The 23,662-nt window shown below is 46.1% G+C and overlaps 1 protein-coding gene across 3 annotated transcripts in view; it reads left to right on the forward strand.

Moving 5' to 3' along the window:
- PAMR1 (peptidase domain containing associated with muscle regeneration 1) overlaps positions 1-23,662 on the forward strand; it is a gene marked incomplete at both ends in the record, with an annotated part of 72,633 nt that overhangs the window by 22,390 nt on the left and 26,581 nt on the right. For 2 of the 3 annotated variants that reach the window (XM_079708205.1, XM_079708206.1), the window contains 4 exons: positions 258-434; positions 6,994-7,122; positions 17,445-17,559; positions 20,867-21,084. In XM_079708205.1, coding sequence (XP_079564331.1) covers positions 258-434; positions 6,994-7,122; positions 17,445-17,559; positions 20,867-21,084 — 639 coding nt within the window. The remainder of the gene's footprint in view (positions 1-257; positions 435-6,993; positions 7,123-17,444; positions 17,560-20,866; positions 21,085-23,662) is intronic. The other variant, XM_079708207.1, reaches the window with a different exon arrangement.

A 23,662-nucleotide genomic window follows, 5' to 3' on the forward strand; every position in this document is an offset into this window, starting at 1 on the left:
GCAGCCATGGCTCACAGGCCCAGCCGCTCCGCAGCATGTGGGGTCTTCCCAGACCGGGGCACGAACCCGTGTCCCCTGCACCGGCAGGCGGACTCTCAACCACTGCGCCACCAGGAAAGCCCCACTGGCTGGTTTTGAACATCCTTCAGGCAGGGTGACACGTTTGTAGGGCAAGGTTGCTTCTTGGCAGTAAGGTACTTATGGGTCTTACCTGTTCCTGCCAGACCCTCCATCTCACCTTCTGGTTTCTGTTTCAGAGTACATGGTCATTAATGAAGGCTGCCCCGGAGCTGAGTGGAACATAATGTGTCGGGAGTGTTGTGAATACGATCAGGTTAAGTGTTCCTGCCCTGGAAAGAAAGAAGTGGTGGGTTATACCATCCCTTGCTGCAGGAACGAGGAGAATGAATGTGACTCCTGCCTGATTCACCCAGGTGAGTGCACAATGGGAGACCTCAGGTTGCCTTCATGTTTTCTGAGGTCAGTAATAGGAGCACGCCGAACACTTGAATTCTGCCAGGTAGACATCAGGAGGCTGTGATGCCATGATGATTAAAAGTGGCATAGTTCAACCCACTCTAACTACAGGCAAAGGAATTGGAGGAGTTAGTACCCTTTTCAGTGTTAAGCTTATAAAGCTGTAGACTTATCTACTTAGTCATTCATTTAACAAATAGACTGAGCAGCTCCTTTATACCATGACAGGTAGTGGGAATACAGTGATTTTTAAAAAGACACATTCCTGGCATTTCCAGAGCTTACAGCTTAGTGGGCGAGATGGAGGAGTAAACAGGTGGCTATAATGCAGCCTGGCAGGTGCTGTGACAGAGAAGCATGGGTACCATGGGAGCCTGGATGCGGATGTGGGTGGATGACTTATTAGAGGAGGTGATATGTGTGCTGAAGATGGAAGCAGCAAACTGAAAAGCATGAAGGGGAGCCAGTCGAGAGGTCAGGCCATAGAGCATAGCATGTGATAAGGCCCTGTGGCAGGAGAAAGCATGGAGTTTAGGGAATTGCAAGTAGCTCAGTCTGCCTGGAGGGGTGTGTGTGTGTGTGTGTGTGTGTGTGTGTGTGTGTGTGTGTGTGTGTGTGTGATAAGAAACAGAAAGAGATAGACAAAAGATTGAGAGAACAATCTGAAGGAGAGAACAGGGGGCTCCAAGCCAAAGGGCTTTGGAGGCTGTACTGTGATGTTTAGGCTATATCCTGAAGATATTTGGTAACATTGGAGATCTTTTCATTAAAAAGGTAAAAGCTGATTTTCTCTTCAAATGCAGTGTGGAGAAAGGATTGGGAGAAGGCCACGATTGGAGGCAGGGGAGGAATACTGGAGACCTTGATGAATAGAAGCCCTATGGATGGAGAGAGGTGGAGGGATGTAAGAGAGATTAGGGAGTGGAGTTGATGACAATTTGGGATTGGTAGGATGGGGAAGTGAAGGGAAGAGCAGAAGTCGAGGATGATGCTCCGGCCCTGAGTTAGACATTTGGGCGGTGGTCGCAGTAATATGAGAGCATCCTAGGGTGAGATGGGACCTTCCCAGGTCATGGTGCCTATTCCTTTGCCTTTACATCAGGCTGGACCTGCCTTCTCCCAAACCTCCAATTCCCTGGCCCCCACCATAGAGGGGGCAGTGATTGGCCTTCTTCACTGAAGTGCCTGTCTGCCTGGAGCAGTGTGGACACTGAGCTTCACTCTTAAGGTATTTCCAGTGTGATTAGCGACTCACTGAATGTTTTCTTAGTGCTTTCATATCTGCTGCCTCGTAAATCTGACTTTTTCCAGGGGAATCTGACCTTTTCTCTTCCAGGCCTGATCAAAAGGAGGAGGTAGAGAATTTTAAATATACTTTCCTCAGACTGAAGACTAAAAGGATGTCAAATATGTGCCTTGGGAACTTCTCTTATTTCTTCCTCTCCCCTTATTTTACAAACACAGAGAATGTTGCTCATTATTACCAGGAACTCTCTTTTGAGGAAAGCTATAGAAGAGGAGAGAAAACAGGGCTTAAGTATACAGGTGTTACATCTAAACCATCTTCCTTCTTGGAAGAGAGTAATGCGGAGCTTTAAAATAGAAGTGAACTCAGGGCTTCCCTGGTGGCGCAGTGGTTGAGAGTCCGCCTGCCGATGCAGGGGACACGAGTTCGTGCCCTGGTCTGGGAAGACCCCACATGCTGCGGAGCGGCTGGGCCCGTGAGCCACGGCCGCTGAGCCTGTGCGTCCGGAGCCTGTGCTCCGCAAAGGGAGAGGCCACAACAGTGAGAGGCCTGCGTACCGCAAAAAAAAATAATAATAATAAATATAAATAAATAAATAAATAAAATAGAAGTGACCTCAATATAACCTTTGCACATTTGATCCAGAAAAGAAACCCACTGTTCCAATTCCCTGATGGTGAGAATGGTTTGTAGGGAAATAGTTGAGTAGTGCCTCCAAATTTTCTAAGGAAATTTTGACAGCTAAGCCAGGGTCTCCTGACTAGGGGTCCTTGACAGGGATGCTGAAGTCTTTGAACAATTTTCAATATTTTCAAAAGCCTAGCGATTACTGTTGTTATGAGGGTGGGGCTTTGATTTAATGAGCTGGCATGAGGTCGTGGAATAAATAAGAGACCTTCATAGGCAGTGCTGTGTGCTTCCTATTGCATCATATAGAAGGGCATCAACGTCTGCCACGCCTGCACCCAACATCTTATTACATCATACGGAGGCACCCAATATGACCACATCGAATGGTGCTAGGAACGATCTTTCAAACTGAGTAGTGAAGAACTGTCCCATACCAACCATCTGGTTGCCCTGAAAGGAGAGGCTAGAGAAAGGCTTTTTTAGAAAAAAAGATTTTCAAAAGTAGTGAATTGGTGTCCTAGCAGTCCCTACTGGTGATCAAAGAGGTTTCTCTGTGTGTGTGTGTCATTATGAACGCAGGCATTTTTATTTATTGATGTGATTTAATCCATTTCAGTCATTATTTATTTTAATGCACACAACTCATAACACTGGGTGCCCCTTTATGTCTTTCTGTGTTCTTCTGACATGACCACACTGTTTTTGAAGACTTCTTGATTTCTCACATGACAAGACATTTTAGCCTCTTCTTATTATATATTTTCTGCCCCAGATCTGGAATCAGCCACTTCTCAAAAGAACTTTGGTCTGAGATCATGATCTGGTCACCTGAGGTGTTCCTTGCTATTGGACTGTCATTGTTACAAGGTTTTGTTTGTATGTTTTCTTAAGTGGATGGAGCTGGGAAACATGTATTTTTTAAAATGAATTTTTGCTGCTACTCAAGTTCAAATGTAATATTCCAAGGTTGTTAATTAACTTCTTTGATTTTATATTTGTATGTCTTTTCTCTCATGGTGAAAATCCTGTTTCCTGTTAATATTAACCTAATCACTTACTTGCTTTATCTTATAATTATACAAAACAACAATAGCACTATTGGTATTAGTAATAAGACCATTGATGATAGTGATTTTTATTCACCTTAGAATATATCTCATAAGTATATAGAGTCAAAATACTATGTTTTAAAGCCAATTGATGTAGTTCTTTTGTCTGTGGTGTTATACCGTCTACTTGATGTGTAGTTAGGTTTATTGTTTCTATCTGTTTTCTATATTTGATGATACAAGAAAATATGTGTGTGCATTTCTGTATCTTTCCCCTTCTTGCACAAAAGACAGCATGCCATAAACACTGCTAACTGCCTTGCTTTTTTCTCTTAACAATATATGCTAGAGATCACTCACTGACAGTAATAAAGCTGGGTTTTTTTTTCCATTTCTTTTTACAGTTGCATATAACTACATCACGTGGATTACCATAGTTCATGAGTATTTGGGTTGTTTCTAGCTTTTTGCTGTTATAAATACTACTATAGTGAATAGCCTCAGGCATACATCAGCTAGTATTTTTGCAGCATATCTTTGGGGTACATTCCCGGAAGAAGAATTGCTGCATCAAAGGGAGGTGCATATGTCATTTTGCCAGTCTTTGCCAAATTCTCCTCCATGCATTGGCATTCACAGCATTCACACAGTACATGAGAGTACCGTTTTCCCGAAGTCTTGTGACAGAGTGTGTTGTTTTGGAATTTTGTTAGTCTCAAAGGTGCGAAATGGGATCTCAGCCTGGTTTAAGAATTTCTATCATTATGCTGGACAACGATTCTTTCTCTTGTGATGGCAGTAATTGCATGAGGATCGATGTCCAGGGGCATGGTGGTGGGGATGGCAGTGCTGACATCCAGCAGTGGCCAGTGGCACTGGGGCCCTCAATGGAGCAAGGTGGCTGTGTATTTTCGTGCGTTTCTATGCTGTGTAGCTTGGACCTCGGTCCTCTAACTCTTCTGGCAATACCGTGAGCTACTTAGCGTCCTTTTAACACAGCCTTGTTCATCTTAATGACCAGGCTGGTTTTTGTGGCTTGCAACTAATGGCCCGGATGTTACTGTGCTGAGAGCTGGCAGAGTCGTAGAGGGCAGACTCTGAGTCCATTGGCCTCCTTGGTGGCACAGTGGGTAGGAAATCGGACGGGAATGTGGCACATGGGCGAAGATGGCCTTTAAAAGACCATCTTTTAAAGCAGTCTTTTAAAGGACCACTGGGACCCAGTTATGGGCCATATGAAATTTGATGATTCATATTAGCAATTCTTTTCTGGTTGGAAGAGACCCTGGGAGAGGGAAGCAAAGTCAGGATGGTGTGCAGAGAGAGAGCTACAAGTCTCTCTCCTACAGAAATCACACATATATATACTGCATATATATACTACAGGCCAATGAAAACCTAATTTTAGCCAAAAGCAAAAAAGTATGCTCTTAGCTCAAGGAAATGCTGGTTATCTTGAACAGCTCAGAAGCCTGGATTATTCATCCATTCAACCATCCATCTATCCAGTTATTTATTCGCTCAAATCTCAAATAATAATATTTCTGGAACACTTATTATGTGCCAGATACTGTATTAAGCGGGGGGGATATAATGTTGAACATGGTGCAGTCCCTGACTTCAGTCTGTACAGGAAAACAGGCAGTAGGCAGTTAAAATTGAGCATGCTATATGCTATGGTGGGGATAAGCCAAGAGGAGGTATGGGAATGCAGAATAATAAAAATAGTTCATGTTTTGTGGGTACTTGCTACGTGCCAGGCCCTTTACGGGTGTGAATTTAATTTATAAAACAACTTTATGAGGTAGGCACAGTTTTTAACCCTGGGTTTACAGATGAGGACATTGAGGTACAGAGAGCTTAAGCAATTTGCTCAAGGACACACAGCTGGACAATGGAGGCGCCAGAACTTAGCGCTCCGTTTTAATAAGTGGGATTGGATTATCTCTACCTTTCCTCACTGTCCCCCACCCCTCAGGAGACCATGTTTTAAAAATAACCTTTGACTAGGGTCTGCTCAACCCTCTCTGGTGTGGACTGCTGGTTGGGGGGAGCCTGACACCTTCCAGGGTGAGCCCATTATTAGGCATTAAGGTTGTTTCTGATGGCACACTCTGGTTATAGAAGAATATGCCATAGGGCTTCCCTGGTGGCGCAGTGGTTGAGAGTCCGCCTGCTGATGCAGGGGACACGGGTTCATGCCCAGGTCCGGGAAGATCCCACATGCCGTGGAGCGGCTGGTCCCGTGAGCCATGGCCGCTGAGCCTGCGCGTCCGGAGCCTGTGCTCCGCAACGGGAGAGGCCACAGCAGTGAGAGGCCCGTGTACTGGAAAAAAAAAAAAAAAAAAAAAAAGAATATACCATAGAAGAATATTTAATGGAATGGGAAGATGGTTACTATCTATTATTAAATTAAAAGGTAAGTTATTGAAAACAGAATGTACAGTATATAGTATAAGCCTAATTTTAAAAAAATGTGTTCATATATATAGAGAGAATTACTGATCATTTTCTCTGGGCGATGGAATTTTTGGTGTTTTTAATTGAATTCTTTTTGCTTCTCTGAATTTTCTAAATATTCCATAATAAACATGTAATATTTTTATAATGAGAAAAAATACCCTGTATTGATGGATTCTACCTTTTACTACAGGTTATTTCATTTTGCATTAAAACATCAGCCACAAATGAAACAAGCCGGACACAAAAGGCCATATATTGTATGATTCCATTCATATGAAATGACTGGTAGATTACTGGTTGCCAGGGATTCGGGCCGGGGGTGGGAACTGGCGAATGGGGAGTGACTGCTATTGAGTATGGGCTCTTTTGTGGGGAAGGTGATGAAATGTTCTGAAGTTAGATGATAGTGATGGTTATGCAACTCTGGGGTATGCTAGAACCCACTGAATTGTACACTTTAAAAGAGGGAATTTTATGGTATGTGAATTATCTCCATGTAGACTTCTTTAAAACTAATGCGTTAGAACCAAAATGTGCAATCAGTCTAGAAGCTTATTACTAAATATTTTTGATGTCTTTTCAGGTTACTTTTGATATACTTTTCAGTTTACTGATGTTACGTGAGATATAGCACCCTTGTAAAACGTGAAACATTTACAACCAGCAAGAGGGTTTTCCTTCAGTACAAACAACAGTGTAATTTAGATTGGGTTTTCATATAGTAATAGGCATTTGCCATCAATTAGTCTTAAATTTGGAGGTATTTTCATCAATGTTATTTGCTTTATGAAACATAGTGATTACAAAATAATTTTAAATAGCATTGTGTTTTATTGAAACTTAAAGTTCATAATTATGACCAGAAATGGAATTTAAAAAAAAAAAGCCATCAGCCACTAACTAGGAAGATGGTTCAAACCACCCTCCTAAACTCCTCAGTCTGAATTCTGGTGCCTCTAGCGTCTTCCTAGGAATGAGCATTTTTTCCTAAGGGCTTTGGCACCTTTCTAGGTCCAGATGCCCTCAGTTGAGACAAGGTCCTGGGAAGGTCCATAGTTTCTCTCCCGTGCAGCCGATTAGAACCTGCATGTGCTTAATCTAACACCCTTCTGCTTGGAAAATTTTCAGGTTGTACCATCTTTGAAAACTGCAAGACGTGCCGAAACGGCTCGTGGGGGGGGACTCTGGACGACTTCTACGTGAAGGGCATCTACTGTGCAGAGTGCCACGCGGGCTGGTACGGAGGAGACTGCATGCGTGAGTAGACCCTGACATAGCTCCATCTCTAGTGTGTGCTCCTTTCAAGTCTCAGCTTTGCCATGGACTAAGGTTTATCTTATTGGACTCTGAGTTCTGGAAAGTTTGTGGCCAGAGGGCTTTCTAGGTAAGACTGTAAAAAACAAAGATGTGTTTCCATCTGTTAGGTGTGGATTGTGGACTTCTGTTTGGAATTGACCACAGGAGGTTTCTGTCTGTTCTTAAATCTTCCCCTCTCTCGTAAATGAAGTCAATGCATTCTGCACAGAGCATGCCTCATGTCCACTGAGAAGGAATTGCATGTTGTCATTGGTCAGCAAGCAGTAAATAAGGCTTCAAAAATGCTAAGTCTGTAGTGCATTTAACATATGAATTTCTATGGAAACCTTCTTGAATCCTGAGTTAAGTTCCTAGAACCCACATCAAATTGTCAGCATGCCACTTGTCCCAGGAAAGGGATTATTTCTGGGTTCTGCTTGATCTCCAAGAATTACTAAATCTTTATTAGTGTCCCCCTCTGGGTCAATAATCCTTTGAAAATGGAGTGGAAATCTAACCTGTCTCAGTTTAAGATTCCCCTCTGCAGCAACTGAGAGTCAGGATCTGGAGCAATGTACAAACTGTCATTATTTCGTTAAGCCTATTTTACATGTTTCCTATTTGAATCAGGAGCAGTCAGGATGGTCTTAGAGTCTAAGTAATTTTACTCTGATGAATGATATTTCCAGTCTGCAGAAATAGAGGATGGAGTGCTATTGGTGTTCTTCGCTTGATCAAACCTGTTGCAAAATGCAAGAGTCTAGGGCAAAGGGTGAGGAAGATACCTAAGTCTATGTGATTTCAGACCCCTTATTCTCAACTACAGTACTCACCTACCTCCCAGTGGTGAGTTCTTCCTAATAGCTCTGTTTTCTCTGCAAAGCAGGATATGAAGTCTCTAATGATAGCAGAGTAGAAGGGAAGCTGAGGCTTGAGAGTACCAAAGTTTTGGGACAGCCACGTGATGAATGAGGAAATGCACCAGCTAGTGACAATTTAAAGCATGTCCAAGCAAGGCTGAGGACCCAGTTGAAGCTGGAACTCCTGTGTAGGTGACGCAGCCAGGACAGGTGGATGATGCTCTCTAGCAGCATGGTAGCAGAGATGAATAAAAGCAGTCACTTGGTTTATCCAAGAGTTGGCTGAGACATGATTGTCCAGGGGTCCGGGTTAGGTAGGACATGAAACCAAAAAGAAGCGGGTAAAGAGAATAGGGACTGGAGGTCTCAATGAGATGGAAAAGCAGGCTTAGTGATAATAAAGCAATGGAACATGTAGATGGAAGAGGTATTGTGGTCAGAGAACAGAATTTCTAAGTTGAAGCTTTCAGGGGTGGTGGTGATAATGTGTTCATATAGATTAGTCAGTTTTTGCTGTGTAACAAACAACCTCAAAAGGACAGATGTGTATTTTTCTCTATCCTGGGTCTGTGAGTTGGCTGGGGTTTAACTGGTTTCAGCTGGGTTGGCCTGGGTTGAACTCTAGGGTTCAGGGCTCAGACCAAAGGGGCAACTTTGGGGTGTGGTCTTCTCAGAGTGGGTCACAGAAGCACAAGAGGCCAAGCCAAACACACAGCCAAATTTAAGGCCTCTGCTCACATCACGTTCACTCATATTCCAAGGAAGTCACATGGCTAATCCCCAAATCAGTCAAGTATGAAAGTATATTCCATCCCAAGGGGAAGGGTACAAATATTTCCTAAACAATACTCTAAACACTCTGTGTGAGTAAGTGGGTTTGTTTAGCGGACAAGGCAGAGAAGGGGAAGAATATTTGCATGCAGGAGGTCAAAGACAGAAGGACTGCATTTGCCCCAAGAAATCCTGTAGGTGTGTCTTTCCAAATGGTACCTATTAGTTGAGTCCTGGGTTTAGCCTCAGTGTAAGAGCTGACTGTGTATGGAGTCTGATTGGTTGGATTAGTGATGGTGGCCATGTGTAGGATCAAAGCCTTCTCAAGGACAGCAGAACTGGCTCAGGGCAACTGGTCATCACCACTAGGCAGGCAAAGCGGAGCACACATGCCCCCATTCATTAAAAAAAGGTTTAATGAATAAATCTACCCATAACCCTTCAAAAAATATTTCTTGAATGGATGCTTCCAGGTGCAATGATGAGCAAGACAGATGTAGTCACTGCCATCTTAGAGCTTGAAAATTAGAGAGGAGAGACCAAAAAACAAACCAAAACAAAACAAAAACCAAAACAAAATAAGAGTGTGGTCAGTGCTATGAAACAAACAAAGTAATGGTCATACTCCTATCTCATTCTTTGTTGGTTCAGTTATGCTTGTTCAATTCCGTGATGTTTGTTCTGAAAGCCTCATTCCATACAGTGTATGCTACCTGATCACTGTCCTCATTCCACCCAGTTATGGATATTATCTGATCACAGCCACATACACGAAGGAAGCATTTCTTATGGATCACTGGGCTGGTCACCAGGCAATACAATGAACCCTCCGTGAGTTTACAGTACATTCGTGGAAACAGGGCTTGACCCTAAGAAGACATCAATATGATGTTATTAGGTTCTTATCACCTACAGCTCATACTGGCACTAAATAAATGTGAAGGGAATTCATGAGGAAGTAATTCATTTCAGTATTTGTTGAATGCCTGCTCAGTGCTGGGCAGCATGCTGCCTGCCTCTGTTAAGGGACAGCTGAGCACTTGGGTGGTCTGTGCACAGCTCGGGCACAGTGCAGGAGCCAGGTGGCAGTGCAAGCATTTACCCAGTAGATGGCGCCCAAGCGATCCTTTCAGGCCCTTTAATCCTGGAGGAGGAAGGCTTCCTGCTGAGCACCATTGTAGAGCCCTGGCATTTTTTCCTGAGTGCCATATAGAACCTTAGAAGGAAAGAGGAGTGCAAATGCCAGAAAGTATCCGCGTCATTTATATTTGAGTTATAGAGCATTCAGTACTGAGCAGTCGTGGTAGCACCTTTATTTGCTCACTGTCCTTGACAATGCTTGTCGCAGTTGGTATTAACCTAACTACTTAGAGTCTTAAAATCCATTAGGTGATTGATTGATTCATAACCATTGACAGGTTCCATTAACCAAGAGAATTGGAGAAGGGCTGGAGGTTACTGAGCCCAGGAGACAACTTTCTTCACATCTTCCTGGCCAGGAAATGTTGGTTTAGTAATCTCAGAATATTCAGGTTAAGAAGCTGATTCCTCCTTTCTCCAACTTTCTATTTTGAAAAGTTTTAAATACACAGAAAGTTGAAAGAATACTTCATTCATCCTTTACCTGGATTTACCCATTATTATAATTTTCCCACATTTTGGCCTGCTCTCTCTTCTTCTGCACTATGGATTCATGAATTTTCTTTTTTTTCCACGTTTCATAGCGCTACCATCATTTTTTTTTTTTACCATCATTTTTTAATGCTCAAATTGTCCCAGAATTGGCCACCGAAGACCCTTTAAGCCCACTTCTTCACATCATTCTCTGAGCACTTCCTTGCTTCTTGGCCACCGTAACCCCACACCCTCTCCCAACATGTTTCAAGTTCACCTTGACTGTTTACATACAGGTCCTGGAACCAGCCATGTCTCCACGAATCCTGGTTCCTTTTGTGGGGAATGGTATTTAGGAACTGTGATCTGGTGCTGGCCATGGGAGACACTGATCTCTAAAGTCAAAATCAAGGCTTCCTTTCAAAGCTTCTTAAACAGGAAAGTTGAGTTCTTAAGTGGAACCACTCTGCTGACTTCCAGAGTGAAGTTTATTTAACTTGGCCTTCAGACCAAGTTCCTAAGCCACCAAATGAGATGAGCGTGAGAGGGCCCGAGAGCCACCCGGATGCCATGCTTCTAGGTTGCACTGAAGTGATGCCAACCCTTCGGGCCCCAAGGGATCTAGGGGAGGTAAGAAGGTTAGGAAAGCAACCTAGATGAGAGAGGATTTATGGGGAGAGATTATAGGCCCTTAACACCTTTTTCTTTCCTTAGTTATATTATAGATAGAAGCAGAGGAGGAGAGGAACTGGCCATCAGCCGCGACCAAAAATGTTTGTGGGGCTGGAATATCAGGCTGGTCCTTGAGCCATAACCAGGAATGATCAAGAGCAAATGAGAAAGAGAGAGAGAGGGAGAGAGGGAGACAGGAAGGGAAGAGAGAAGGAGGGAGAGGGAGAGAGGGAGGGAGGAAAGGAGGGAAGGAAAGAAGGAAGCGGGGAGAGCGGGAGGGAGAGAAAAGGCTCACAAATCTGTGTGTGACTGATTTACTGATTTAAGGAGCCGTCTTCCTGGGAGAGCATAGAGTCACCTGGGTGGAGTTACTGAAAACTGGCTCATCTTCCTCTGGGCTTTTGTGTCCTGACACTTCCAGGAAAGGAACAATGCCCAATTAGGAACAAATTGGGGATGGTATTATGTGGTAGTTAACAGCTGGGCTTGGAACCCATTAGGACCTGGGTTTTAATCTCTCCTGTGACTTCTTCCTTCGTGACTTTGGGCAAAGTTACCCAATCTTTGTAAATCTCAGTTTCCTCATTTACAAAATGGGGAAAACAATAGTGCCCCCCTCAGAGGATTTTTGTGAGGGTTAACTGAAGTGCTGCCTATAAAATTCCTTAACATGGAGTCTGTTATATAGTAAGTGCTCAATAAATGGTAGTTGCTATTGGTATTATTACTAAACCAGAGCCTTCTTGAAGGGAGCTCTTTTGCTTTTTCTTTGTTGGGAAGGAAGTCAATGTAGGGCCAGAGAGGAAGAATAATAAAACAGAACTTCCCAAGGGACAAGAGAATATACACTGGCCATGAGGAGGTTATCTTCTCAGGACCATTGGTATGGGGGGAGGGGCTTCAAAAATGGTTTGATTGGGCAGGGAGATGTTCGATTTAATCTGGCATAGTCATTCATTCAGTTAACAATTAATTAAGCACCTACTCGATGCATACAAAGGTGTGAGCAAGACAGACAAGGTCCCTGCTCTCACAGAACTGTGTCATGGAGGAGACAAACATTTAAACCACCATTATAAAGTGTCAGATTGGTTGGGATTATAGGCCAATTCACAGGATGAGCCATGAAGTCATTCCTGGACATCTAATGAAGACCTGAGCCCCTGACAAAAGCCATCACTTAGCACTTATTTTGAACCAGGTATTGTTCTAAGTACCTTCATGTACAAACTCATTAACCCTCCTCACAGCCTTTTATAGGGGAGGGCATTGAGGCACAGAGGGGCTGAGGAACTTTCCTGCTTGCTGTCATGCAGCCGGTAAGTGGCAAAGCCAAGATGCCAGCCAGTTCAGAGGCTGGGCCCCAGGGCCCAGTCTCTCATCCTCTATATGAAACCGCCTCTTGATGTGAGAGGCCCGTGAGGTCCTCACTCCAAGTGCCTGTCTGAGGGCCTAGCAGGCCAGGGTAGGATGAACCAAATCACATGGAAGATGTGAGCTTCCTTCCGGCTCCTGGTCCTTCCCATGTCCTCATCCAGGCTTTTGTTCTGCCATCACTGTCGGAGCTCCTGGGCCTACAGGCTTTAGGGCTTCAGCCGATGATCTAAAGAGGCTCCTAGGAGCCCTGGAGCGGTGGGTCAGAACCTGGGCTGTCACCTGTGATTCTTTTTTTTTTTTTTTTTTTGTGGTACGGGGGCCTCTCACTGTTGTGGCCTCTCCCGTTGCGGAGCACAGGCTCCGGACGCACAGGCTCAGCGGCCATGGCTCACAGGCCCAGCCACTCCGCGGCACGTGGGATCTTCCCGGACTGGGGCACGAACCCGTGTCCCCTGCATCGGCAGGCGGACTCTCAACCACTGCGCCACCAGGGAAGCCCCACCTGTGATCCTTGTACCAAATTTGTGTCTCAGATCCAGACAAGACTCGAGACACGACAATATTAGCTGCCATTTACTGAGGAGTTCTGTGTACCAGGCACTTTGCTAAATGCTTTACATACAATATCTATCTCCTTTAATTCTCAAACAAATAAGAACGTATCAACAACAACAACATGGTAGTAGGTATTCCTATTATGCTTATTTCCACATGAGGGAACCTTGGCTTGGAAAATCTAGAGAACTTGTCTCGGGTCACACAGCTTGGAAAATCTGAACTGAGATTACGACCTGGTCGGGCTTCCAGGCTGCCCCTTTAACCATTGTGAGTCCTGTCTCCTGAGTGCCGTTTGAAGGAGGAAGGAAAGTGCAAATGGCTTTTTAGGTCAGAATGCTTCCTTTAGTCCTTCCCCCGCCCCCACCCAAGAGGAAAGATTAAAGAATAAAAAAAGCACTGCTTCTCAGAAGAATGTTGTCTCTCTCTCCTGACCCTCCCTCCTTGCTCCCCCAGCTGGAGATAACAAGACTTGTCTGAATGCTGGGGGTGTTCATTTTTGCTGGGAACCTTCCGCTCTCTTTCTAGTTTAGAAATTCATGAAGGTTTCCTTTCAGCTCTGTAGAGGCAGAGTCTATCCAGCTCTCTCTCTTGTCTGGGTTTGTAGCCATGGGGAAAGATGGGGGAGGGGCGGCCTTGGAGATGAGTCCGGGATTTGAGGTCCCAGGGGACAGTCTGGCTTGGCTGGCAAAATTCCCTGCACACACACATGCGTGCGCACACACACACACGCACACATACACACACCCTCTTCCCCTGCAGCAAGACATGGTCAGGGAATCTGAGCACTTCGTCTGGGCCATTGCCTCTCTGGTCTTTTCAGACTCAGGACCACCTGCTTGGTTGGCCAGCCGTACTTCCTTGGCGGGGACGCTCACCTGTGTTCAGTGTTCCGCCCTAGACGGAGGGTGCAGTGAGTCTGCCCCGCGCCCAGACCCGTGGACTCGGACGCCCACGTGGAGGTGGGAGTCGCTTGGTGTGAGGGGGGAGCAGACCGCCTTCTCCTTTTCCCGGTGCCCAGTACCCTCCCCCCAGAGCACATCTCTGAGAAGTGGCCTCTTTGTCGCTGGCTGTTTGGAGCTTGTCCCCGCTCTTGGGACCGACTCTGCCCTCCCCTCTGGAGTGGGAAGGAAAACATCATGAGGGCCCGAGGCATCACATGTGGCTGGGAATCCTGGCTGCTTCTGAAGGACGGCCCCTGGGCCCCAGGAACAAGTGGTCTTGCATCTCAGGTGGCCGGGGGCCAGCCCCCCGGGGTGGGTGGGGCTCCCGGCCCTCTGGAGGCCGCACGAGACCCTGGGGCTGGCCAAAGACCTGTGCGGTCTTGCCAAGAAGACCTGCCTGGGGAGGGGCACCAGCTCCCCGTGGACCTGGAGGGTGGGGGGGCAGTGCCACTGCTGTCTGATTCCAGGGAAGAAACCAGAAGCAGGCTGGTGGCATCTGCTGCTGATTCCGACTTGGGGTCCCTGCAGGATGTTTGCTGCGGAGCTGGGATTTAACACCTTGTGGCTGGGAGGCTGCCAGTCCCAGAGGGGCGGAGACTGTGCAGGAAGGTTTCTTTTTTTGTCTCTCACACCCAATGTATCACTTCCATAGCCGGGCAGCAGATGGGCGGATGGGGGCGATGAGGAGTGTGAGGTATGCAGGAAGAAGGCACGTGCTCTTCCAAAAGTAGGGGGCTGGGGCAGAGATTCATTGTATTTCGGGGACGGGTGGTGGTGGAAAAATCCTGCTGCTTCAAAATGGAGTGGGAGAAGGCTGGGTCAGGAAACCCTACGACAGTTTAATGCACTAGCAGAGACCCAGCCTTGGTGCTAGACAGATCCAAGTTCAAATCCCTGCTCTGCCACCAAATAGCAACAGCTACGTTTGCTGAGTTTTCTGTTAACTCCTTTCCATGTGAGTAATCCGATTCAAGTCTCAGAAAACGTATGAAGTAAGTGCTAGTTTTACTCCCATTTGGCTCAGGTCTACTGAGGTTCTGTGAGATGAAGAAACTTGCCCAAGGCCACGCAGCCCGTGAAGCTAAGCCTGAGACTCAAACCCATGACAGCGGGACTCCGAAGTCCCGTCGTAACCACTGCTCGGCAGTTAGAACAGTCATCTGCAGTCTTCCGACTTCCTGGCCACCCAGCTGTGAGGAAGTCACCTCACTTCTCCCATCCTTAGTGTTCCTGTCTGGGGACTGGGGAGATGAATATCGTTCTCCCAGGTTTCTTGTGAGGATTAAGCAAGAGAATTTGTGTAAGTCTTTTAGCCAGTCCCTGGCCTGCCCCAATGTCATCATTCATTCATTCATTCAACAGCTCTTTATTGAGCACCTGTTATATGCCAGTTTCCATTCTAGGTGTACAAGCTAGAGAAGTCCCAGCTCTACCAAAGGGAGTAAGCAAATAAGCTAGGTAATTTCAGATAGTGATGTGTGTTATGAAGAAAACAAAATCGAGTAAAAGGCAGTGACTGTAGAAACATGAAGGTCTATTTTAGCTGGGTGGTCCAGGAAGTCCTCTTTGAAGAAGCAGCAGTTGAGCTTAATTCCCAAAGGAAGGAGATGTGGAAGAAGATGAACCTTGTAGGTTAAGGGAGCAGTGGGTGCAAGGCTTGGAGCTGGGACAGAAAGGAGGCCGTGTGGCTGGAGCTGCATGAAGACCAGATGGGTGGTGGTAGAAACCGGGCAGAGGGCAGGGCTGGGCGGTCCGTGAGGCAGGGCCGTGGATGCTGTGGGAAGGTGAGGCACAGTGGCCAGCCTTTGGAGGGTCAAGTCGAGAGTGTAATGTGATCTAATTTACTTATTTAAAGGGTGGCTTTGGCTGCTATGTGGAGAATGGAAAGTTGGGAGACAAGGATGGATGCGAGGAGGCTGGAATTGCAGAGAGAGAGAGAATGGAGGCCTGGCCCTGACAAGAGTCCCACATGGAAAGTGGTGGAAGATGTTTCCCATGTGGTGCCGGGCAGCAGCAATAAACATCCTAATGATGAGATGACTCATGCTGCCTAGCACTCAGTTTTGCAAAAGTCACAAACTTCAGACCTCACAGCTTGTCAAAAGCAGAGTTTGGGCTGTATTCCTAACACTAGAAATATTACTAACATTATCCTGCCATGAGGCACCATCCACTGATGTTCATATTTTTCTTTTGAGCAATGAGAATTTATTTGGGGAGGTTACTGAAGATAACCACATGTCCAGAATTTATGAGGTCAAACTGGGTTCTTTGTAAAACAGGGTTAAATACACTTTTTCTGTAAAGGGGCAGATGGTAAATATTTTCATTTCTGTGGATTCTACTGTCTCTTTTTGCAGCTACTCAACTCTGCCATTATAGCTGGAAACTGACCTTAGACAATGCATTAAAAATGGGTGTGGCTCTGTTCCAATAAAACTTTATTTAAAAAACAGGCAGGAAGCCGGATTTGGCCCATGGATCATAGTTTGCCAACTATGGTAGAAAATATAGTTTATTTACATGACACAGATAACTTTTTTTTCTATAACACCAATTCAAGACATTTCCCCCAAACTCTTTTGTAAAACTAAGGTGCATCTTACACATCTCTGCTTAACACTAGAAGATATGATATAATTTAATGAAGACTCTGTTCCGTGGTTTTCAAATCTTGGGGATTCCTTGGAGGTAACTCAGGAGACCAAGGTGATAGTGAGAGTGGAGGGCTTGGGGCCCCAGCTTCTGCTTCAACCAGGAGCCCCTCTTGGATCCACTTTTAAAAATTAAATTGGTGGTCTTCATAAGAGTTTGTCTAAAAAAAGAAGGGGCTTGGGAGGTAGAAAAAAAATTGAAAACCACTAATCCAGTCCAAATGGTTGGAGTTCATGTCCCCCTGCAGGTGCTTATCACATAGTTGCTCATAGAACAAATTAATACATACATTTTCTAAATGGATGGAGGGGGGTCAGGAAGGAGTTGCTTTGGGGTTATATTTGTAGGGTAGAGAATGTGCAGGGAACACAGACCAAAGGGTCTTATGCAGATTTAGACTCTGGACAAAGGCCACAGTGTCCCATGTAGAGCTGTGGGGAGGGCCTGCTTTCTGAGCCTGGTAAGGTGGCAGCAGCAGGCTGGCATGTGGCAGTCTTGGAGAGGCAGGTGAGAGAGTGGCTTGGACTTTACATTCAGGTTTAAATCTCTGCTTTGTCACTTAGTAGCTAGACAAGTTATTTATTTAATCTCTGGTTATCTATTTTTCCAGCTGGAAAACTGGAATGATACTACTTCTCTTCTCAAGCTGTTGGGTGGATTAAATGAATTAACAATTCACTGCCAATTGCCTAGCACATTACCAGGTGCTTGAGAAATAGAAATATCTTTCTCCATTCTGTTCCCAAGGATGTGGGATGAGCTCAGAGGCTTTGAGACCTTTTACCATCTCTTGCCTGTTGACTCCAATTTTCATTCCCCAATCTTCTCTTCTTAGGATGTGGCCAGGTTCTACGAGTCCCAAAGGGTCAGATTTTGTTGGAGAGCTACCCCCTGAATGCTCACTGTGAATGGACCATTCACGCCAAACCTGGGTTTATCATCCAGCTAAGGTAAGGGGCTGGGGTCAGAATTAGGGAGTCTGAGTTTATAAGGAAACACAGTAACAGGACCAAAGGTCCTGGATCCTAGTGACCAAGGGCTAATCATCAGAACTTCATTTTTAAAAGCAGAAAATGTATATTAGAATCTTTTCCTTTACCTCTCAGTGATTTTGTGGGATAAGGCCTGGGTAAAGCTACAGTCAATTAGATGTTTGTCATTCGCTACCCGAGGACAGTGAGGCTCAGGTGACGGTGACCCAAGGATAATACCAACACTGCAGGACACTGAGAGCAATCTATCCCCCAACCCCCAGATCTTGACCAAGTCTTCCTATTCGCTCAGTACTGGACTAGACTCTATGGGAGGGAAGGGAAGAAATAAGGACAGGTCTAACCTTTAAGGAATTTACACTCTAGACTGGGGTTTATGCTCATCACAGCTCCTTTCATGGCTGTTCTCAGAAGACAACCACCAGCCCTGCAGCCAATAAACTGATTGTTTCACGTGCGTGGAAGATAAGCTGATTCTTCTTATGGAGCTTTGGGGTCCTCACAAATGTGACTAATTTATGCCATAGTCCAAAGTAGAGACCCAGGTTCATTGTAAGTATAGATAAATAACACGAGTGCATCCTGTTTTGTGAGAACTCCTCACTGCTGCATCCAGGTGCCTGAAACAGGACCCGGTACACACCACAGGTGCTTGGTGGATTCTTGTTGCATAAATAAAGTTGAAAGAAGCGCTCCCTGCTGCCAGTGTGTCTTCTCTCCCCTGGCAAGCACCTCTGCTCTTCCTCTCTAGGGAAGCAGAGTGGCCCACTCTCCCCTGGGACATCTAGGGACATTGTCCACCTAGCTCTTCCCTTTTCTAACCAGTGGGGAGGTTGGCAGTGATAGAAATCTCTAATCTTCTAGGGCACAGGCTTTCAGTAGGTATTTTCTGGGTGGCTCAATGCACCTGGAGGTGACCACATGCCAGCTGGCTCCTCGATGGTGTTCTGTCCTTCAGGAGGGGCAACACGATACCCGCTTTGGAAGGATCCAGCAAATCAGGTCCCCTTCTCAATCCTCCACATCAAAGCTGCCCTTTAGTAGCTGGTCTTCTTGCTCCCCCAGGTCCTGGGGTTAGGAGTAAGCTTCTTTAAGTAGACTTTCCCGGAAGAAGGTTAACTCAAGGAGCAAGTGAGAGGCCACACGGTTCTGCTGAATGGGCTCCAGGCTGGGTCTGGCAGGATGATAAAGGCAGGTGTTAGATGCCCCATGTTAATTTTTCAGCAGCTCAGGGACCAGGACCAATGGTCCCCTCAGGGGCCTCTAAAGAGCTTCTTGGAGATACAGGATACAAAATAAATCCCCTCCCCCTAACCCTGGCAAACAAAAATCCAAAATGGTGGAAGGATTGAGAAGCACATCACCTGCCCGGGAAAGGGCCCTAGGAAGGATTGGACATATGTAGATTTCTTTCCTGCCAGTCCAACCTGGACCTGCTGGCCAAGGATAATAATAAGGACATAAATACTCTGAAGCCTAGTGTTCAGCCCAAAAGCTGGCAGTCATCCCTGATGCCCCCCTTTTCCATCACCTACTACAGCCAGGTCATCACAAAATCTACTTCCTTACTTGTAAAATAATCTCAAGTCCATCCACTGTCTCTATTGCCAACAATTCCTTTGTTTTCTGGTTTCCTTGCTTATTGTCTGTCCCCCAGATCAGAACTCCATGAGGGCAGGCACTGTGTCTACTTGGGACACTGCTGTACTTTCAGCACCTAGAACAGCGTCTGACACAGTGCAGACCTGCCACAAATGTGTTGAATAAGTGAACAAATGAATGAATGTAAATACAAGTTGCAAGGTCTCATGTTTCAGTTTCAGAAAAAGCTGTGATTTCTGTTGGGTGGTGGCCTTGTCCCCCCTCCTACCCTTTTTAGACTAAGATACCAAAGCCCAGAGAAGGAGGTGATTGCTCAAGGCTCACAGTGAGTTGGTGGTGGCATCTGGATGAGAAGTCAGATCCTTACATGCTACAGCATGTTTCACAAAGTATGGTTAATAGGACTTACACTCCCTAGCAAAAGATTTTGTGATAAAAATTTTTGAAAAATAAACACTAAGCATACTCAGTGATTGGGTTTCTTTTTCAGTAAGACCTTTAAGAGCATTTAGAATATCCTGATTGTTCTCTAACTCTGTCACTTGAAGTTTTTACCCAAGGTGGTAGAAATAGCACAGGTCCCAACTTTTCAGGTTGTAGTTCTGAGCTCTTCTGTCTATTCCTAACTTCTCCAAAACGTGAGGGACAAGATACAGAGGTACATTTTGTGAACTTGATACTGAGGCATTCCCTTGGGAATCTTCTAAAAAATGTCTTTTCCTCTCTTGCCCTGGGATGTGACTACCTCTCTTCTTATCTCTTGGAAATGGGAGCTTAAGGTTACCTTCTGCTTATTTGATCTGCTGCACCCCAGTATTTCCAAACCCAAGACCCCTTTAAGGTAATCACAGATATATCAGATCTCTTTCAATTCTGAAATTTTGATATGGTGCTGCTTTTTCTACTCTTTGGGGCAAGTATTGTTACCAAGAGAATAATTATCTTATGATCCTTCCGTCAGACAGAAGAGTGTGCAGAGAGTTTTTTCCTTTACTTGGTCTTACAAGACAACATACTCTTTTCCACTCTCCCATTGTAAAATTACGATAGAGTATCCATTGTCATCTATTCAGCAATATTTGTTTATTGTCTCTATATGCCATGCACTGCGTTAGTCACTAAGCAAACAGTGGTAGAATAAGACAGATGTCACACTCTACCCTCGAGGAATTTGCAGTCAAGGGGAGGAGACAGGCATGCACACACACTCACAAAGTCAAGGAGATAAATATGAGAAATTAAAATGTATCTACGCATTATGAAGAAAACAATGGATCTCCTTTAGAAAGAGTTGTCAGGGAAGCCTCTTTGAGGAGAGAATATTTAAGCTGAGACCCGAGGATAGGAAAGAACCAGGCGCGCAGCCTGGGAGGAGAAGTGCTCCTGGAAGAGGAGCCAGTGTGTGCAGAGATTCTCTGAATGGACTGTGGCGCCCCCCTAACCTGGGCATGTGCGTACACACACCTGCACACAGAATACCTACCTACACACATTAAAAGAAACGTATCTGACCTCAAGTCCTCCAGGACCATTGTCCTATCACATCAGGCCAATGGCACCACTCTTCAAGAGACTTGTTTATCATCTGGCCTTGAACTTGCCCAGGGGTGTAAGGACTATCCGGGGCCCACCCGTTTCCTGCTGTCACCCTCTCCACCCACAGGATTGTCATGTTGAGCCTGGAGTTCGACTACATGTGCCAGTATGACTATGTGGAGATCCGTGACGGGGACAGCAGCGACAGTCAGATCATCAAGCGTTTCTGTGGCAACGAGCGGCCAGCTCCCATCCGAAGCACGGGTTCCTCGCTCCACGTCCTCTTCCACTCAGACGGCTCCAAGAACTTTGACGGCTTCCACGCCATCTTTGAGGAGATCACAGGTAAAGGCCAGGGAGACAAATGTCGCATTTTATGGCTGTGCTCCAGACAAACATTCCTTTCTGTGTACCCCCTTCTCCCTGCCCAGCCTTGTTAAACCCAGCGTGCTGGGTTCTCAGAAGCAACCTGCACATTAAGAAGGTAGAGAGAGGGGCTTCCCTAGTGGCGCAGTGGTTGAGAGTCCGCCTGCCGATGCAGGGGACACGGGTTCGTGCCCTGGTCCGGGAAGACCCCACATGCCGCGGAGCGGCTGGGCCCGTGAGCCATGGCCACTGAGCCTGCGTGTCCGGAACCTGTGCTCCGCAACGGGAGAGGCCACAACAGTGAGAGGCCCGTGTACCGCAAAAAAAAAAAAAAAAAAAAAAAGGTAGAGAGAAATGGCAAGGGATATTTCAGAAACGCTCACTAGGACCAGAGCTAAGAATTATTAACTCCCCTGTTTAGATGCTGCAGCACGGAGAGACCAGGTAATTTGTCTGTGGTTGCACAGCTCTGGGGATGCAACCAGGGATCTGTACAGTTTGGCTCTAGAGCTTCTATTAGGGGCTCTCATGGTTAAGAGCATTAGCTTTGGTCCCTAGCAGATTAAGCCGTGTGGCTTGGACAAGTTCTACTTCTCTGGGCCTCATGTTCCTAATCAGTGAATAAGGACATAACCCTAGATCCTGCTCTGTTAAGGAGGTGCTGGAAGACAGAACAGATGAAGAGCTTAGCACAGTGTCTGGTACAGAGGAAGCCCTCAGTAGCCGCCTTGCCCCAGGCCTGCCCTGAGCCTCCCTTTCTCATCTTTCAAATAGGTGTTCAAAGTCTTAAACTACATAGGAAATGCCACATACTTTATGAGTAACTCTGAGTCTGACTTCACCTCCTGTCCTGTTCATATTAGGAAGTAGGGTTCGGCCAGAATGAACAAAGTGCTCAGTCCTCAGAGATTGGATTGCATCGGGTTTTACAAAATAAACTCGAGCTGGAAGTTCTATTTTTTTAATACTGAATTTTAAAAATTGCAATTGACCATTATAGCTTCCTTATGGAAGGTGTGATACAGAAGTCTCAGGAAGGGAGGCGGGCAGTAGTGGCATCAGCCCTGTCCTTTCAGCAAGACCGGCAGACAACCCACCCTCCCCAGCCTCCTCCCGCGGAGAATGGTCCCACAGGAGCTCTCAGCAGTTGCTTCTGTGTGACTGCCTCCTTCAGGGATGTCAGTCTCCTCTGCAGCTGCTCAGAGCCTGGGAGTTCTAGAAGCTTTGCTGCTGTGGTGTGGTCGGCCTGTGGCTGAATCCTTGCCCCTCGGTGACGCCCTACCAGCTGAGGCTGAGATACATCTGGGGGTGTTTATGGCAGTCAGCCGTTGGGGGCAGCAGTGGCTCGCCAGCTTGTGTCCCTGTGACTGAGGGGAGAGTTAGGAGGGTCTCTTCTTCAACCTCCCCTGGAGAACTCTGGGAAACTCTGGTCTCCATTGTCAAACAGTCAGACAGAGCTCTTCCCGTTCCTCAAACACCCTAAGCGTCCCGCCTGTGCTCAAGTTTTTCCCTCTGACTAAACCCACCTCCCAACTCCTGCCCATCAAGTCCCACCCTTCGAGGCCCTATCAGATTTCTCCTCCCCTGTTAAGCCTTTTCCCTTGTTCTGATGGGCTGTGGCTTTGCCTTTTTTTGAATGTCTTCTAGCACTTTCTCTCTTTTCTGACACTAACTGAATCATGCTTCAGTTTATACTCACTGCCTACTCTTCTTAGAAAGGCTCTGATCTGGTGAGTGGGAGCTCCTGTTCATCATTTTTTTTTTTTTTTTTTTTTTGCGGTACGCGGGCCTCTCACTGTTGTGGCCTCTTCCGTTGTGGAGCACAGGCTCCGGATGCGCAGGCTCAGCGGCCATGGCTCATGGGCCCAGCCGCTCCGCAGCATGTGGGATCTTCCTTCCCGGACCAGGGCACGAACCCGTGTCCCCTGCATTGGCAGGCGGACTCTCAACCACTGCGCCACCTGGGAAGCCCCGTCCTGTTCATCTTTGTATCCCTCCAGTGCCTTACACAGAGCAAGCTCTCAATTTGGGTTTGTTGAACTTGGCCGAGTGATACATTTCTACACCAGGGTAAATGAATGTGGAATTGGTGGGTAATGAGCAGACTAGTGTTTCCCAAAGTGTTCTCTGTAGAAAAATAGTCCCCAGGACACTCTGTAAAATGCAGTCTCTCAGGTCAGATAAGCCTATGAAAGGTGGAACATTATGTGCATTCTTAGAAATTCACAATGCGCCTTAGAATGTGGAATGTTCGGAGAAGTTCTGCAGTAGAGAATCTGGTTAATTATCATTTAACACCAGTAGCATTTCCCCACCATATCTGAGATCTTAACTCTCAGTATCTCAAGGGACTACTGTTTACAGAATGCGTGTTTGAAAATTCTTGAGTACACTTTCACTAGTGTCATGAAGATCATCTTCCAGTTCCTTTCCCCCAGTATCCCGGATACTGAGCTTCCTTGGAAATAAAGATGATCTATTACCCAAGGCTGCTGTCTCCCACGGAGCCCCTACAGGAGGGGGTGAAGCAGGCCTCTGCTTTAATTGTGTGGTGCGC

The sequence above is a fragment of the Hyperoodon ampullatus genome (assembly GCF_949752795.1).
Source record: "Hyperoodon ampullatus genome assembly, chromosome: 7".
Lineage (NCBI taxonomy): Eukaryota > Metazoa > Chordata > Mammalia > Artiodactyla > Ziphiidae > Hyperoodon > Hyperoodon ampullatus.